Source organism: Egretta garzetta, unplaced genomic scaffold, assembly GCF_000687185.1.
Source record: "Egretta garzetta isolate BGI_Z169 unplaced genomic scaffold, ASM68718v1 scaffold420, whole genome shotgun sequence".
NCBI lineage: Eukaryota > Metazoa > Chordata > Aves > Pelecaniformes > Ardeidae > Egretta > Egretta garzetta.
In genome coordinates, this window is record NW_009258386.1 from 24,537 (window position 1) to 42,774 (window position 18,238).

Genomic DNA, 18,238 nt, shown 5'->3' on the forward strand with positions numbered 1-18,238 from the left:
TCATGGATATACACGCTTTGCTGATGTAGCACGGTTTTTTTAACCATTATTTTAAAGGCAGGGATATAAACTCTGGCTGGCACTGAGGGCCAACTCCCCTTTTAGGAAAGGCTGCCAACTGATGTCAACAGGGGCAACTGAGAGAGGCGACAGGAGCCAAACAAGGAGCAGAGGACCAGGCACTCCTGAAAACCAGCCTTAAGCTCTGCCCCTGCTCACAGGATGACCCCAGGCAAGGCACTTAATTCCTTTGTTTCCTAGTCTCTTTACCTCTCAAAGGCAGCAATAAATGCTTCCTTAAGACCAAATAATTATCTGAAATGGTCCATTTTGTGCTGCTTTTTTTTTTTTTCCTTTATCACAGGATGCCTCCTTGCCTGCTCCAGCCCTCCAACTCTTCACATAAAAGGGTGTTTAAGGCACATTGGCACTGTCATCACTGATGGTGGTATGAAAATGGCATCTCAGCTGAACACAACTGCAGAGGGGGAAGAGCCAGTTCAAAGCTAAAATCGAAAGCTCCAAGTCTGCAAGGAGCTGACTGGCCTTTCTAACTAAACTCATTTTGCACAGGGAAGTCCTGAGTGTTTCACTAAAATTGTTCCGCGAAACAGTTCTTTTGGACAAAAATCTGTTTTAAACAGAGGTTTGGCATACTGTGCGGTGGCAGGACCAGAGGTACTGGGCACTATCTGAAACACAGGAGATTCCTTCTGAACATCAGGAAACACTTTTTCACTGTGAGGGTGACTGAGCACTGGCACAGGTTGCCCAGGGAGGCTGTGGAGTCTCCATCCCTGGAGATATTTGAAAGATGTCTGGACATGGTCCTGGGCAGTCTGCTCAAGGTGGTCCTGCCTGAGCAGGAGGGTTGGACCAGATGACCTCCAGAGGTTCTTTCCAACACCAACCATCCTGTGGTCCAGGGAAAAGGTAAAACCAGTATTGAGAAGATATATTTTGATAAGAAATTCTGTCTCATATAGAAACTTCTGAGTGTTTGTCCATCTGTCCAATTTATTTTTACTTCCTGGTAAATTAAAGACTTGTCATGATTGTAATGAAATCAAAACAAATGGCAAAAGACAGAATTCCCTGTGCAAAGAAGCACCAGTTCCATCGCTGCTCTGGCTGACTGTCATTTATCATTACGGTTTATCTTTTTTTGCTGTCCTGTGTCTTTTTTTTGTCTTCAGTTTTCTGGGCATTATAATAAGTAAGCTTCAGTCCTTCAGTGTCAGAAATGCAAGTGGTTCTCTAGAACCTGTGAGTTTCTTTCTTTCATCTTGATTTTTGAGCCAAGCTTTCCTCTCATGTTCTTCCATGCAGTCGTGCAAAGTCTTGCTGAGTGAAAGCTTGTGTATCATGACTGCGGAAAGGCCTCTTCTGGTTTAAATGTTGCCCTTTCAAAGGATAGGCTTGAGGTACACAGCAGCCAGTATTTGGAAGGTTTGCTACAAAATCCAGATGTTTGATTCCTTCTGATTATTAATGGGATAAAATACACCTTATAAATGCTACTTAGTTTCTGCATATGAAATTCTTAATATGTAAAAAGCTATATGAATAATCTGCCTAAATTTCTGTGTAATTATTACATTTAAGAAGAGTACAAAACTACAAATGCAACAGTAATCACCTGGTTTACAGAGTACACACATAGTTTTGCTTTTTTAACAAGATTTTGGGTTTCAGAATTTGTAGAAATCGGTCCACTAAAACTGTTAAAAGAGAAAGCAAGTTAATAATCTGGAATATCACTGCTGCAGGCACAAAGCTGAGCTCTACATACCTGTTTAATCTGTAATTCCCTAACTCCCAGTATGTAACTGGAACCAAAATAGCCAAGCAGACCTGCAGCCTAATTTGAAGATGACTGACGGGTCTAGCAAATGCATCCACACCTCTAACATCCTTCCCAGTTATTTAAAGCTTAACATGGTTAAGGCATATTAAATGGTTTATTCCTATCTGCAGTTTCAATAGATTCACGGTCTTGTCAGAATTCACTTTACCATGCAATGCTGTATCACAACAGGTCCAGCTGCATATACTTCCAATGTCGAAATCTGTCCGGGAAGAGCACGGTGCCTCTGGTGAGGGAGAAATGCAGAAGACAGCCCTCCACAAATACTGATTTAGTACGTGAAAACGCTTTTAACGCTCATTACTATTACAGGTAGGAGACCTTCAAGGCTATGGTCATTCAGAGCAGAATGGGCAAGGGGACCAATGAAAATACATTGACTGGGGAAAGACAAAATGCCTGAGTTTTCTACTCACTTGGAGTGCTGTAAAGTCAGTTTGTATGCATTGATTTCAAAGGCAATTCTCCTGTTTTCAAAGGCAATTCTCCTGTTTACACAGAGATTGATGAACAGGATGGGCTTACAGTCCTGCTGCTTCTTGTGATCCAAGTCCATAATTAATTGAAATATCTTGTTATCCATTTGAGTCTCAGTATGTATAGCTAATTCAGTGTAGCACACAACAGCGCTTAGTATGTCAATTCCAATGGCTTAACAACGTGAGTTTGAGCTGTGTTTTCCTTCCCTTTCCTTCATGTTTTGGCTTTTCCTCTTCATTTTATAGCAGGGGTTTGCATTAGCAAGTAATCAAAACTTGTTCAGAAGATGTGATGGTATTCTTAAAACAAATCATTCTTGTTCTTAAGGTTTTATTCAAGTCAAACGAGATCTAATAGCCGATGACTAAATAAAGTGGAAAGCATTCTATGTATTTGTGAATTAATCTGCAACGTCTTAAGATGATAGATAATTTTTATCTTCACATGTTAAAAAAACATGTCCTACTAAAGCTGCTTAAAAAATTCATAACTCTTATCCGAGTTGCAGTGGTTGCATTTGTCCAAGGGAAACAGGTAAATGAGCAGGTAGCAGTTGCAAGAAACAATGTTTAGTAAAGGAAATGAATCCAAAGTGTTTGATTAGCTATTGGTAATATCTGGACAGGTATTAGTTGGCTAAATACTGTTATTCCATATAAAAAAGTACTTATTCAGCTTTAGGCCAGAAAGTGCTGTCTACTCCTTTGATAATTTTGTCGGCTATTTTCCCCATGGTTTTCTTCACAACTTTGAGATCGTTCTCATGCAAGAGTTTCTGTGTTAGGTACTTCTCTCGTTTGACCTTGCTCTTGGTCTTTTGTGATACGTCCGGAATTACATATGAAATAATAAACTTCACAAAGTATATGACATGCTGGGGAAGGTGAAAATGAAAAAATGTCAGTCAGGCTGAACAGGACATTATTATTATTGTAAATGAAATGTCACATTATCTCTTAAGACTCTGAGCTGGTTCTGTACCGGTATTAATCACCGTGGAACAGTATTTTAAAAAGCAGACATGACTAATGAATAGAATAATTGTCCAATAAACAAGATTTTCTGATTTTCTAATCCTGATTTTAATAAGGACTTCTTTGGGGGAACCCTGGTACCCAGTGCCTCCCCTCTGCATGGAAATATTGGTTACGGTTTCTTTTAAAATTGTTTTAGGTTTGTTCAAATGACTCTGGGGCAATGGACTTTTCTCTGCTACGGGAACTCTGATCTCACCAGTTGCATGTTTCTGATGACTTCAGTAGTCCCTGGATCAGGTCCTAAGTACATTTTATAATGAAATAATACCTAATATTCCTCTCCCTTCATCTTCGACCAACTCCCATCTTGCGTAAGCCCAGACTGTAGCTGCAGAGGAAGGAGCAATTGCTTTTTGATGCTCATCTAGGGACTCACCTTTTGCAGTGACTGTCTTTATACACTTCACCCTGCCAGTGCGCATGTATTATGCATATGTACTCATGAGGCTGTGCGCATACTTCCTCTAAGTATAAGTAAAAATATTTTTGGTGTAACTGTCCCCTCTATTTCTGACACTAAAAATCATTTTACAGTTCTTGGGAAGAGAAACTGCAGAGATGTGGGGCAATCCTTCACTGATGTCGTGACTTCAGAGACTTCTTTTTCAAATGGTGCTACACTTTATTTATGTCTCCCAAGCTCTTGCCCATGCTAGCACACAACGCCAGCTCCGATAGCTGTGCCCAGAGAGAATGTCTTTGAAGGATTTTCTGCATGGAGGGAAGAGAAGTTTAAATAAGTCACGCTCAAAACCTCGTACACTTACCTCCATGACAATGATGAAAGCCAGCTTGGCTGCAATGACATGCCAGTAGTATATGTTATATTCATATTGGTGCTGGTGACCAGGAGGGTAGCGGAGATCCCGGTACCTGAAAGTAATGTAGGAATGTTAGGAACTAGTCTCAGGCATCTCTGCAGTAAGGCAGTGTGGCCAGAGGATGGAGCAAGACATGTCCCTGCTTACTGCATCCAGGAACAGTTAGCTGCACGCAACTATAGCAATGGGTAAACTTCATATCTGCATATCTATATTTGGCTGAAATGTCCTTTTTTCTGCCACTGTATTAAGAATTACTTATAAAAATTTTAAGTGCTTTTTCTTGAAGACTGTCAGTTATGAGAAAAACAAAATAAAGTAAGAATTTTCTGAGTAGCACAAACTTATGGGTGAATATTTCCACTCAGTTCTGCCATTCAAAATATGCTGGCTTTTACTGTGTTTTAACATTTCTAACTGGATATTGCTAACAGAATTAGATGAATTTAGATATTAAAAAGATATACTTATTCTTCTTGTTGGCAAAGAATGGTTATTTGACACTTGCCTGCATGTCGTTTGGTTCCCAAACCAAGGGGAAAACGGCTTGCTTGCATTTTTGAAGTCTGATATATTGAAGACAGAAAGCGTACTGTTTATATACCCCTTCATCGTGTGACTGCTGTGACTCCCATAAGGAGGGACGGAAAAGGACCAGTAATAAACCAGACGAGGGATCATGTCAGATGTAAAAGCAATTATCATAGCCTGCATTTCAGAAAAAAAAGACAAAAAAGCAGATTAGCATTTAAGAAATAAGCCTTAATATGTGTGGCTTTGCTATATACTTAGTATCTCCAAAGTTACAGTATGAGCTAAAAATAGAAAATATGTGCTTTTCCAGTCAGTGTTTCCCTCTGTAAATGAGCACGTAGTCACTCACGGGCATAAAGCAATTTCTTTCTGGAATGTGCACTCTGAACATTTTTTAAATTACGCTAGCTCTGGATGCCTTAAAAAAGTTCTAATACACTTTTTTCCTCAGGAGCATGCAGTGGAGGTCAGCAGCCAAACTCACCTTAAAGTACTCTAAGGCAACCTTCAGCAAACACGCTTGCTATCGGATGTACTTATGGGATGCTTAAAGAAATCCTGCCTGATGAAACTCATGGAAACAACGGGAGAGTCCTTCAATAGCAGAAAATTAAATTTCACCAGGAAGCCTGAGGTTTGAGTAAAAGAATTAAGTAAATTATATATATAGCTGATCCATCTCTGACCTTAGAAACATCCCCCCCTTTCTGAGGTGCGAGCCAGCCCAAATGCATCTTGGCAGTTGCCGCCTCATAGGTTTCAGTGTCAGTACATGTGGAAACTGCTCTTGATGCCAAGATAATTTTTTTAGTAGCAGCTGCATAGGGCTGTTTTACATATGACGTGACCATTTGTTTTTATCTTGCTCCCAAGAGAGTCCCTGTCCTACTCAGTCTGCTAGTCGCAAAATGGGTAGGAAATTGGATCCGTGGGTTTGTTGTGGGAAGTCTTTTCTAAACTCATGAACTTCCCGAAACATCTTATTCTGGAGGACAGGTTAACTATGTTTAATCCAATCTCCTCCTCTGCTATGGCAAATTCAAAAGGTTCCCCTGTGAGGAAGACTTTCCACTGGCAAGACGTGCAGCTGAGTGCCTAGCAAGAGGCTGCCCGGCTCGCTCGTGGCAACAGGCGTCTCTGGTGCCCAGCACCTAGGAAGGAATGACGAGCTGCACCCCAGGGCTGAAAGAGAAGCCCTGTGTCCCATGGCAGAGGAAAAAAACACTTGACAACACGGATGGAAAGAACCAGGGCAGAGGCATGGAGGAGGAAAGGTGTGAAGTAGGCATTTAATCGGGTGAGGCAGGTTGAGGCAGAGATGCATAAAAAGGGCAGAAAAAAGCCATAGGAAAGGCATGGGACCAAGGAAGGGGCAAAGTTAAGCAGTAATGGGTAATGGAGAAGCCTAAGATCTAGTTAATATCTTTATTTTATTCCCCTTCATGCCAGTCTGCAATTTGTGCGGTCTGTATTTCCTTATTTTCATGAGACGGGGCAAAAATTGTCCACCTTCGTGCATCATTCCCAGCAAGAGAGCCCTGACCTGAGGAGGTCTTTTTAACAGTTGTAAAAAAAGGGAAGGGGAGAGAGGAGAAGGGGTGAAAAAAAAATGCGGATACCTCTTCTACAGTTCCTCAAGCAACACTTTGGTGGCAGTGCTAGCTAAAACAACCACCGTCCCTCCCGCCTGTGCCCTGGCAGTCACGCATGCATTCATGCAGCTGTGCAGGTTGTGGCACTGAGCTGGCGGGGAATCCTGGCCGGATCCACCCACTCCCTGGTCTGGTTTGCCATGTGTTTGTCAAAGCGCTGGTGCCACCACGAGAGACAGCAACAAGGGGAAAGGACAGGGAAGATACAGGGCAAGGAGCCGAGATGGGTGCAAGACCCACCCCACCTTACGTAGCACCACTGCCAAATGTTGAACACTCTCCTAATGTCTTACCTTCTGAGTTAGCTTACTTTGAAGTACCTGAGAAGCTAAACTCCAGTTAAGACAAAAGTTGCAGAGAAAGGACTTAAGATTGAGACTGTCATCCAAAATCTATATTTGGTTCTCCAGAATATTGTTACAGTTGAGTTCCGTTGAGAGAAAGTTAATTTGGTTGATGAGAAAGAAAAGGGAGGCATCCTAAGTCTAAAATAAACTCATTTTAAATTTGAAGGATAAGTTGTTTTTTTCTGTTTTTACTGTACTATGGCTCAAATCAAATGCAGTTGGCATGCACTTTTAAAAACTGTTTTTAAGCATTACATGCCAGTGTGCAATGAAGTGAAAATTATGTGTTGTTTATATTTACACGCAGAGTAGGAGGTTTTGGCTGACAAGAAATATATATTACTGTGCCTTGCAGTTGCAGGGAGAAGACCTCACACCTAAATTACTCTGTTTTTAACTGAAGTACAAGCACAGAAAGTTTTAGTTAAATATAATTTCTTTCTGTTCATTAGCTCATCCAGTCAGACCATAAATGAACTAATAGCAACTGAACAGTAAGGCAAAAGAATCCCTCCTCCCTTTGGACCAAATGAGTTTGATGCTGCTTCTGTGTATCATTTAGAAAGATGATGGAATACGGTATTTACACAACTTAATATTCAGTCTTACTGAATTTTTTTGCAAGGCCCCAGGTCTCTCATCATCCTGAACCTGAACCCCATCCCACTCTCCTCCCTCTCTTGTGATGATCTCCAGATGTGTTCCAGAGAGCTGCAAGGACAGAAATACGAAAGCTAATCCTACGGCACCCTCTCAAAGGAAAAACTTTTTTTCCTCCTGAATCGTGGGCTGCATTTCAGACTATTGCACTGGAGAACTACAAACAAATAGCACATTCTCTACTTCCCAAGCTTTACTGCACACAGTTTTCCATTTATACCATAACTAATTAAAATCAGTCTTCAAATCAACAACAGATGGTTTGCTATCATGCAATGGCAAGTCCAGTGTCTGAGCGGCAAGTTGCAAACCCCATAGTTTTGTGCAAAAGTCACTTGCAAGCTACTAGCAGATGTTCCAAAGGTAATGCATGAAGGAGAAGACGATGCACTACCCAAGTCTAATTGGCTGTAATAAGTCACACAGAAGAGAGGCAGCAGTTTCTGTGTACTAAAGAAAAATCAAGGAAGGGATAGTAAAGGAAAGACTGATGGCCTATACTAGATCCTGGATGTCAAACAAAAAAAAAACATAAAGGAAGAAGACAGCCTCTGGCATGACCTAGTGTATGGCTTTATAGCCCATACTTCATTAGCAAGAAAGACTGATTTCTTTGAGGTCCTTGGAATACCTGCAGCAGGGCTTTTTGAACATGACAGTTGCTGGTGCTGTGCCCCTCGCATGACAATAGCCCCACCAATGTCAGTGGCAAATGCACTACACTCATTAATGTCACATTAACTCTATCTAACATTAACTCTCTCCAATGCGTGAGACCTCCAGAAAGGGTGACTCTAAAAGTAACATGCCTGCAGTTAACAGTCACATGAACTTTGAGATTGAGTGCCTGTCAAGGAGGACAGAGTGTGAAACCAAGCTGCCAATACACTTTTGCACACTGAGGACTCCATGCTGCAGTGATGCCTTGAGGAGTACAGCATCTAAGGAGGAATCTGGAGTGAGAAAAGGTTGCAAAGCTCCAATTAGCCTCAGGTGGGTTGTGGATGGGTAGTGATAAGACACCTAAAACTATTGCTGGGTCATTTTTCTGCAGAATCTAGAGCAGGGCATGAATATGTTCCTAATAGAAGGCTACACATGTCTGAGTCACCGTAAGGTCATCAAAGCCACTATAACTCTGCCTTGAATATCATAAGGACTATGACTAAGGTACTCATAACAATATTTTAAAGTAATCTTAAGATCTATATCCAACTTTCATTTCACAGTGGTATTACCAGACCCAGCTGGATTGACTAGGAAAGACAGCTAGCTTATCCAGTAGCATAACCTATTTGTTTTTCTTCCAGCACACCAGAAACTTCTTTGCCATCTGTTTTATAAATTATGTAGCCGCATACTTCAAAAAAGGATATTGATGCCCCAATAATGTTACCTCTACTTTTCTATGGCTATGCTTCATCTGGGGATTTGTGCTATCTCCATAAATTGCTGGGACAGTTATCATTAACAATTTTTTTTACACAGGCATTAAAACAAAAGAACCCCAACATATCTCTGGTGCCACCTGACATTTCTAACAGTCTGAACGTGTGTTACCAAAGTGGCATCATTTTTGTTTTAAATTTTAAGACCAGATTTACTAGTAGGCCTTGGGTGTTTCACATGCCTAAGGAACAGCTGGATTTATGTCTGACTTGCTTCAGTAGAGCAGTGCGAAACAGCTGGAGCATGTGCTCTAGCTTGTTTGTCTCCCAGGTTCTCTTGCAAATTTTTCATCTTCAAGTTCCCTTTTTTATTCTAACGTTTTTCCATGCTTAATTCTCTGCCTTTATGTCCTCCTGAGTCTCCTCTCTATACCCTAGCTGTGCTTACCATACCTATTGAATTGCTATAGTGTGAAAGAAAGTTCTGAAAAAGAATAATGGCCATTTTGAGAGACTTTCAAATACCTGGAAATACATCTGGTAGCTGAGGCTGACATATAAAATTTCCCTAATCACTGAAATCCATCCTGGACTCCTATTTCTATACAGGACCACCCCTAACCTCAAAAATAATGAAAACAAGCTACTGAGAAGAAGATAACCAATAGGCAGTCGGGTCATGGAAGCTCATCTTCCCATTCTTCGAAAATAGCATCATCCTTCTGGGGCAAAACAAAGACTTTTAGAGTAGAGGGGGGAAAGAGAGAGCAATATGCAGGAACACTCGTCTGGGTGTGGGAAGGGAAAGTGCACGTACCTGTCCCATTATTTCTGAAAAGCAGAACCGCTGGGGTCGAGACCCCAGACAAGCCAAGCACCTAATGACTAGAGAAGGTGCCTGAGATCCAGGAAAATAAGTTCATGCCCTTATTTAAATTTGAATTGCTCTTTTACTTGAAATAAGCTCCCTAACTATCAGGTTAGTGTCTATGGTAGAGTGCTCAGCTCTGTTTTCCTCCTCTTATCGAAAGTTCACCATTCTCCAAACAGGCAGAGCCTCCTGTGAAAGCTTGGGCTAAGATGAACTCTTGTCTTCAGACTCAACTACTTTCTCCAGAAACTCTTACTGAGCACAATAAGGTACTGTTATTGTAAGGACGAGGACCTGGAGGAAGTGACTACCTTCAAGTGTGTCAGAAAGAATCCCTGACCTCACTGATAACAGTAGAAAATGGTGACCTTGTTGAAAAACACTTATTCACCATGTGGCCTTTCTGTCCCCGCAGAGGAAAGCAGTGGTCACTGCTCTTTTGAGAAAGGCCAGCAGTGGGAATTTTTGGAAGATAATACATATTAGCTACTGTTCAAGATAAACAATCAAATAATTCACAGAGGTAGAGTCCAATGGAGTATTTTTCTCCCCACAATGCAGCCTATGTATAAGATCTTGGTGAATTAACAATATGGGAAATTTGAAAGGTCTGAATTCCATTGTTAGGAGTATATTCATCAGGAAAAAAAAAAGTTTTCTAAATATTTTAAAGAAAGTCTTCGAAAATTAATTTTCAATCCAACTGAAAAATAGATTAATTTGCAAATTCTCAGAAAATTCATTCTGATCTCAAAAGTGCTGCAATTTTGAGCACACATTGCATTTTTAAATACACAAGAAAGAAGCTGAATTTATTTTTAAGTGCAAAACTCCTGAAAGCCAAATTTAAATATGAAGACATGACTGTAAGAACTGTAACAATTAGAAACGATCAATTATAACTTAGCTAAGCTGCAACCCAATTTTTTCAAAATTCATGCATTTAGCTGTAGGCTGTTCAAAAAGTTCTTCGTAATTCTAGGAAAGATGCGCTATAGTCTTCACATGTAACAGATTTTTCTGAAGACTCTAGAAACTCTAAATAAAATTTCTTTTATTTAGATATAATACTTTAGACAGTAGCCATATTCTGTTTCCAAAACACCTGGAAAGTAACTGAGAGCCTATTTCACAGGAGCTGAAATCTTAAGGGATTGATTCTTGTAATTCATTTAGGATCATTTAAGTGCTACGTTGCCACACTTGCTGTTTCCACATTTGGATGTAACACCTGCACTGAAGGCATTTTACCTTTTGCAGTTGTTGACCCAGTACTTACATTGGTGACCACTGCCAGAATGGCTATGCCTTGCATGATGGGCTGCCAGGCGCCGATGTCTTGTGCCTTCTGTGGAACCATGCGCCTGAACTGGGTCGTCAGCTTCCATGCATCCAGACGGATTTCCAACATGTTGTTAACAAGAGCCAGCAGAGGAGCCAGGGGGAACGACGCCACAAACAGAGTGACAAAGCCAAACTGTATAACTGTCAAAGGGAGAGGTTACATACACTGAAGAGGCTTTCACTTGCTGGAGATAAGTGTATATGAGCATGTATGCTTTATACGCTCCAGGTGTGGGAGAGAGAGACAAGAAAGAGTAGCTGAAGTTCCTAGAAAATCTTATGTATGAGAAGATAGGAGCACAACAGCACTGAAAAAAACTGCCAGTTGGAGGGACAGGAAAATGTTACAAGTCACAACACACCAAGAAAAACTATGCAGGGTATTTAAACATCCATTTCTTTCTTATGCCTTCATCATGAAGACTTGGAAATATAATGACTACCTTTCTCAGCGCTGTGCTGGAAAACCCAAACTAACAATCATGTTATTGGTGTCTGGGTGCTGCCACAAGTACGCTGGCAATGTTATGGTAGAATGGATGGTGGCAACAAAGTGGAGATCTCCCAGCTCCCAGGAGACTGGTGACAAGTGCTGGTGATTGCAGATCTCCAGCAGAGCAGCCTGAGACAGGGCTCTGCTGTACAGCACCTGGACATGGCAGTGGTCTGCCTTCTGGATGCATTTCTCAGAGCATGGGGCAATTAGAATCATAGAATGTTTTGGGTTGGAAGGGACCTTTAGAGGTCATCTAGCCCAACCCCCCCTGCAGTGAGCAGGGACATCTTTAATTTGATCAGGTTGCTTAGAGCCCCGTCCAACCTGGCCTTGAATATTTCCAGGGATGGGGCCTCCACTACCTCTCTGGGCAACCTGTTCCAGTGTTTCACCACCCTCATTGTAAAGAATTTCTTCCTTATATCCAGTCTAAACCTACCCTGATTTAGTTTAAAACCATTTTAGTTTAAAACCCCTTGTTATGTCACAACTGGTCCTGCTAAAAAGATTGTCCCCACCTTTCCTATAGGCCCCCTTTAGGTACTGAAAGGCTGCAATCAGGTCTCCCCGCAGCCTTCTCTTCTCCAGGCTGAACATCCCCAACTCTCTCAGCCTGTCCTCATAGGAGAGGTGCTCCAGCCCTTGGATCATTTTTGTGGCCCTCCTCTGGACCCGCTCAACAATTCCAACAATTCTCCTCCTTGTACAGTCATGTGTTGTTTCCTAGTTATAAATTTGATTGGGGCGTAGCTGCTTAAAAAAAGCTTGCAAAACTATCTCTAATGGCTCATCAAAACTTGTCTTGGAAAACATTCATGTCTCCTCTGTCTATAAACTTCTTAAGCATTTGTTGTATGAAGATTTTCTTTAGAGCATGTTTGTATCCAGCAGTGATAGTGAGTCTGAACTGAACTGCTACTTACCCATTTCAAGATACTCATAAAACAGGCCAAGTTTTCCAATGGGCTGCAGGTGGTAGTCCTGTTCCCAGCGTGGAACAACTTTTTCTGATCTAGCAGCTGCACAGTATCTTCCAATTAGATTCTTAACCCAACTATCAGCCAGGGAGAGAAAGATGACTGACATTGGTAAAATAACCTAAAAAGTTCAGTAAATGGAAAAAACGGCATATGTGCTGTTACAGCTTTGAACAGCGGATTTAGTTATCCTTGAATTACTGAACACTTCCTTCAAACATGAGTATAATCTTCTGTCACCTTATCCTGAAAGCAATTATTTACAACCATAAATAAGAGTGTAAAAGGGCAATATATCAGAATCATAGTGATTTATACCTACATTGTACAGGTAAATGACCACATAAAATTCAAGGTAACAAATATCAAGTCAAGTGTAGGCCTGTGGTTAGACACATTAATTCCTTCTGATCATAAAATTCACAGAATCACAGAATGGTTGAGGTCGGAAGGGGCCTCTGGAGGTCCTCTGGTCCAATCCCTGCCTTGCTCAGCCAGGGCCACCTCAAGCCAGTTGCCTAGGACCGTGTCCAGACGGCTTTTGAATATCTCCAAGGATGGAGACTCCACTATCTCCCTGGGCAACTCATGCCAGTGCTCGGGCACCCTCACAGTAAAAAGGTGTCTCCTGATGTTCAGTGGGAACCTCCTGTGTTTCAGTTTGTGCCCAGTGCCTCTGGTCCTGTCACTGGGCACTAGTCACTGAGATTAGTCTGGCTCCCTCTTCTTTACTCTTGGCCTTCAGGTGTTTGTACACCTTGATGAGATCCCCCTGAGCCTTCTCTTCTCCAGGCTGAACAGTTGCAGCTCTCTCAGCCTCTCCTCATAGGAGAGATGCTCTAGCCCCTTAATCATCCTTGTGGCCCTTTGCTGGACTTTCTTTCATATGTCCCTGTCTTCCTTGTACTGGGGGGCCCAGAACTGGATACAGCACTCCAGGTGCAGCCTCCCCAGTGCTGACTAGAGCGGGAGGATCACCTCCCTCAACCTGCTGGCAACGCTCCTCTTAATGCAGCTGAGGATACCATTAGCTGCCTTTGCCACAAGGGCGCACTGCTGGCTCATGTGGAAGTTGTGCAGGACTTTGCACTTCCCCTTGTTGAATTCCATGAGGGCCTTGTCAGTCCATTTCTCCAGCCTGTCAAGGTCCCTCTGGGTGGCAGTACAACCCTCTGACTTAACAGTTTGGTGTCATTAGCAAACTTGCTGAGGGTGCACTCTGTCCCCTCATCCAGATTATTAATGAAGATGTTAAACAGGACAGGACCCAGTACTGACCACTAGTGACTGGCCTCCAACTAGACTTCATGCCTCTGATCACCACCCTGTGGGCCTGGCCATTCAGGAAGTTTTCAGTCCACCTCACTGTCTGCTCATCCAGCCCATACTTCAAAAGCTTCTTTACAAGGCTTTTATGGAAGACAGTGTCACCAGTCTTACTGAAGTCCAGATAGACAATATCCACTGCTCTCCCCTCATCTACGGAGCCAGTCATTTCATGATAGAAGGTTGGTCAACCTTCCCCATGGTGACTACTCCTGATGACTTTCTTGTCCTTCATGTGCCTGGAAATGTTTTCCAGGATTAGCTGCTCCTTCACCTTCCCAGGGATTGAGGTTAGGCTGATCTTCTCATCTGAAAGGTTTGAACGAGAACTTAAGGAAACTGATGAATTGGCTGTAGCCATTTTCAGGAGTCAAAGAACGAAATTCAAAAAAAGGGCTGTGGGGGCGAATGTCTATCGACACAGAAAAACCCCAAATAGTTCTCTTAATACTTGCAGAGATGCAGAATGAGAAAGCCGTTAAGAACCAGATCCAGAAGCGACACTCAGCATTTCAACACCTAAATGTTACTTGTCACCCTGGGAAGTGGATTAAAAATTCTGATCAGATAAATATATTTCCTGTACACAGCAGGGGGAGTTAGTTGTCTATGGCTGGAGCCGACACCTGCAGGCGTGCTCAGTCTAGGGACCCTTCCCCAGGTAAAAGAAAATGTTGAAAAGAAGGATAGGTCTATAGGTCCATCCTGTAACCAGCAGCATATACAGAGCATTGGGGTCGGGAGAAACTGTATCTCAGCAGAAGACCCCAGCCTCAACCCTACACACTATTTACAACATGCTTGGATGCAGGGTCACTGTACAGCAAAGGAACACAATTTGTGGGCTTGGAAGAACCACAGCCAGAGGGAATGCAATGCCGTGGGATTGTGCTTATGGCATTCAGGAGGGCATGAGCAAACTGAGAGCTCCCTACTCCAAGCAACATAACAGCCACTGATCAACATAAAATAAAGAACAAGTCCTGGGAGAAGAAACAGAGTCCTGGGTAGTATCTTAACCTAAATTAAATGGAGAGCATTTGCGGTTAGCATTTTGCTTATTGTTTACATTAAAACATGACCTTCCAGAGATCTGCCCCACTGAAGGAGAACATATAGGCCCCATGAATGTCAAATATGACTGTAAAACTAAATGAGTTAAATTAGTAATTTATACATGATTTTTAAAAGCCCAACGTATAACAACAAATCATTCCACTCAATATTAAGCAACAGTATTTAGTTTAATATTTTCAGAGCTTCTACTGCCTCAGTTTTAAGTATCCAACCTGAAGCACATTGAGTCTGATTTGCAGAGGAAGGAAGCATTTCTGATTAGAACTAAAATCAGTCAGAATGACAGAGACAGGAGCTCAGAACTACCAGACCGAAAATATCCAAACTGTCTAAAAAGGCCCCAAAAGACTAGTCTTATTCTTTTAGAATACAATAGATGCCTACCAAATGTAGTGACCAAACACCCGAACACATCAAGCAAAAGCAGTGTCTTTCAAATTTGAAAGAGCAGATTACTTAAAATCGTTGGAACTTACGGAAGAAGCACTTCTTGAATGTTGTTCCAGATTGATTTACCTCCTACTATGATGGCAAGCTGAGTTGTGAGTTCAAGGAGACATCCGCCTGGATCACACTGGAGGTAGGGAGAGATGTGAAAAAGTTTTGAAGTTGGGTAACTTTTCAGGCACAAATGAAGCATTTAAAATAACGCATTCCTGTTTAATTATGATAACATTTCTTAAAGCAACGCAAGAGGACTATTTAGTCAAACCTTTCCAGTAATGGATGCAAAAGCCAGTTCCAGGCTGTATATGGTCATATGTGGTAGGTTGACAGGGCGCTAGTGAAAGGCTGAAATACCAGGTGAAATGATGCAGCTTTGTACTGTGCTGTCACCAGGCGAGGGTCACCCAGCAGAAGAGGAATGCTTCTACTGATGTTGTCCCCTTCCCCTCTCTGCTGATTCACAGCAGGGTGGGCCATGGGAAAATAAGCTTGTCTGGGTACGCATAATACATTTCTAAGCTCAGCTGGCCTCATGTCATATTCATTTATGCTAGGGGTTACTAAGGAGGCAATTGGCTTGGGAGGCAGTCACTTTTTGAACCCTCATGTTAAATATGTACAGCTATCTTATACACTCCTAACTGCAGCAGAATACCTGGACTAATGGCTCCTGCTGTTTAAAAACAAACACTACCATACATTCTTACCTCTTCATTGCGATACTTTCCTAGCCAATAAACTGGATTTCCAGGGTGACCTACAAATTTACCCTTAAAGAAGGCTATGTAGAAGCATGAAGAATAGTAGTTGACAAACTGGAACAAGAACATCTTTGTGGTCAGACTGTTTTCATAATCGGTCTGTGTCCTTGGAAGCTCTGCAATTAAAAAAAAATAAATGAAAAAAAAAAGCCAACCTACAATTAACCTAAACCTACAGGCTGCTCTAGGGCATCATCTGGAAAAGTATGTGTATGCCTCGCATTCCTTAATATGACGAGAACATTATGAATTAGATTGTACGTAATCCCCATGTATACTGTAACCATTATGCTCATTCTAAAGCTGTATGTGTTGTAAAAAGGAAGGAACTTGTTCCCTGACAATAAAGAAAAAGAACAAGAAAAAATTCCGATAGCTAACTCAGAGAAAAAAAAAAAGCACCCAAATCCAGCATGCTGAGGAAAGATGCAAATGTAACAGTTTGAACTGATGAAACAGTATTAAATGAAACTCTATTAAAACACTGCACTACTTCACACATCTAAAATAAAATAGCTATTTTAATGTTGGTGGCCCGGATATAAAGAATAATAATATTTCTGACTGTTTATCTATTTAATAACACAGGAATGGTATCTAGCTTTGGAACAGTGACCTTATTTAATTTATTTACAAGAAAATAGCTATTCTCCCCATAAACAAAAGCTAATGTAATTGAATGTGTTATGCATTACTGATCTGTTTTCATAAAGCTTGGTTATTATAGTAATTTTACTTGCTTTGTCTGTTTCACAAGCACAAATCTGTAAACAATTGATCTTTCATGCTGGCTATACAAGGAATTTTCAGGCAAAAAGCTGAATATCAATTCCTTTGATATCTGTTTTTGAAAATTTCTAGATGGTATTGTATGATTTGGTGGGAAAATTCGGAACTATGCATTACAGGTGTTCATTTATTGGAGTTCTTATTATACATATAAATGCTATTTTTTCTTGCTATTTTACCCCAAGTTGCTATCTATCTGAGGTACAGCAGCATACCAAAGTCAGTAATCAGGATTGCCACTTTTTCATAGACGACATTGAGAACCATAATGACTATAAAGCTGATGAGCGAAGCGGTTACTGAGGTGGCTGTCTGTGGAGTCAGGTACTTGCGGATTGCCTCCGTTCCATTAATGTGCTGTGGCAACGTTGCAGAAAACACCAGGAAAACCGAGAGCCTGTAGACAATGATTCCAACAACTGAAGCAATAATCAAAATAATCTGCCAAGGGAACGCAAGAAAGTTGTTAATATTGAACCGCTGGCTTTGGGAAAAAGTGCGTTTGAAATTCTTTTTGCAATAGGCAAAAGGAAACCGACTGTGTGCCTGTCATTCCATCGCGTAAGATGAGTGCAAGAGGACGCTCAAATAAGACAGAAGGCAATAAATTTAGAATCCATAAAAGAAGCCTTTCTTTCATGCAGCATAGTCAATCTGCAGGAAAGAAAAGAGATGGTCTGGTTTATGACTAATAACAAAGTTCACATCGATGTGAGTGCAGATAATGAGATACATAATCAAATCTTACACCTCAAGGCATGCGATGGAAGAAATCTCCCTCTGTTGACATTGGGCAATTGGCAAGATGGCAAACATACTAGCGAGTCTGCACTGTTAATGGCAGGGGCTGTACCTTCTCTTTCCCATGGTAATAATATTACAGACTACAGACCCCTCAAAGGAATAGACAAATTTTAAGCCAAGTCATGTAACCTGCAGGAGTTGTAATAATGATCCATGCACCCCACCTTGCTTTCCACCTCCTCTCTTTCTGCTTCTCCTCCTGCTTTCATATCTAGCTGGTTCTCTAGCTGTTATTCAGACTGAGGTCCATAGAGCTGCGACTATTTTTTTGCTGTCTCTGCAAACTGGCATGAATCCACCTACCTCCCCTGTCCCCGCACATAATAAGAGAGTGCAGTAACACAAATGACAAATCCAGACCAAATCTCTTCCCTTCAACCTGAAGTCCTGCCTATTTAGATACAACAGCAAGACAGTATTATTGTCTTTGTGTTTCAGACACGTTAATGTTGAGGTTCTCCTGGGTTGCCAGCCACCGCTCTATCTCCTATCTGTCTCTTATCATCTAGGATGAGATCTTTTCCAGCTGCTGTTTGTGCTACAGGCGAGGAGGACACACA

General features: G+C 41.5%; 1 protein-coding gene across 1 annotated transcript in view; it reads right to left on the reverse strand.

Annotated features, from left to right (window-relative positions):
* Positions 1-854: 854 nt before the first annotated feature.
* ANO6 (anoctamin 6) overlaps positions 855-18,238 on the reverse strand; it is a 58,487-nt gene continuing 41,103 nt past the window's right edge. The window contains exons 14-21 of the mRNA XM_009642279.2: positions 17,090-17,315; positions 16,032-16,201; positions 15,354-15,451; positions 12,421-12,551; positions 10,937-11,142; positions 4,714-4,913; positions 4,152-4,257; positions 855-3,221 (exon numbers count right to left, since the gene is read on the reverse strand). Of these exons, the coding sequence (XP_009640574.1) occupies positions 3,015-3,221; positions 4,152-4,257; positions 4,714-4,913; positions 10,937-11,142; positions 12,421-12,551; positions 15,354-15,451; positions 16,032-16,201; positions 17,090-17,315 (1,344 nt within the window). The 3' untranslated portion in view covers positions 855-3,014. The remainder of the gene's footprint in view (positions 3,222-4,151; positions 4,258-4,713; positions 4,914-10,936; positions 11,143-12,420; positions 12,552-15,353; positions 15,452-16,031; positions 16,202-17,089; positions 17,316-18,238) is intronic.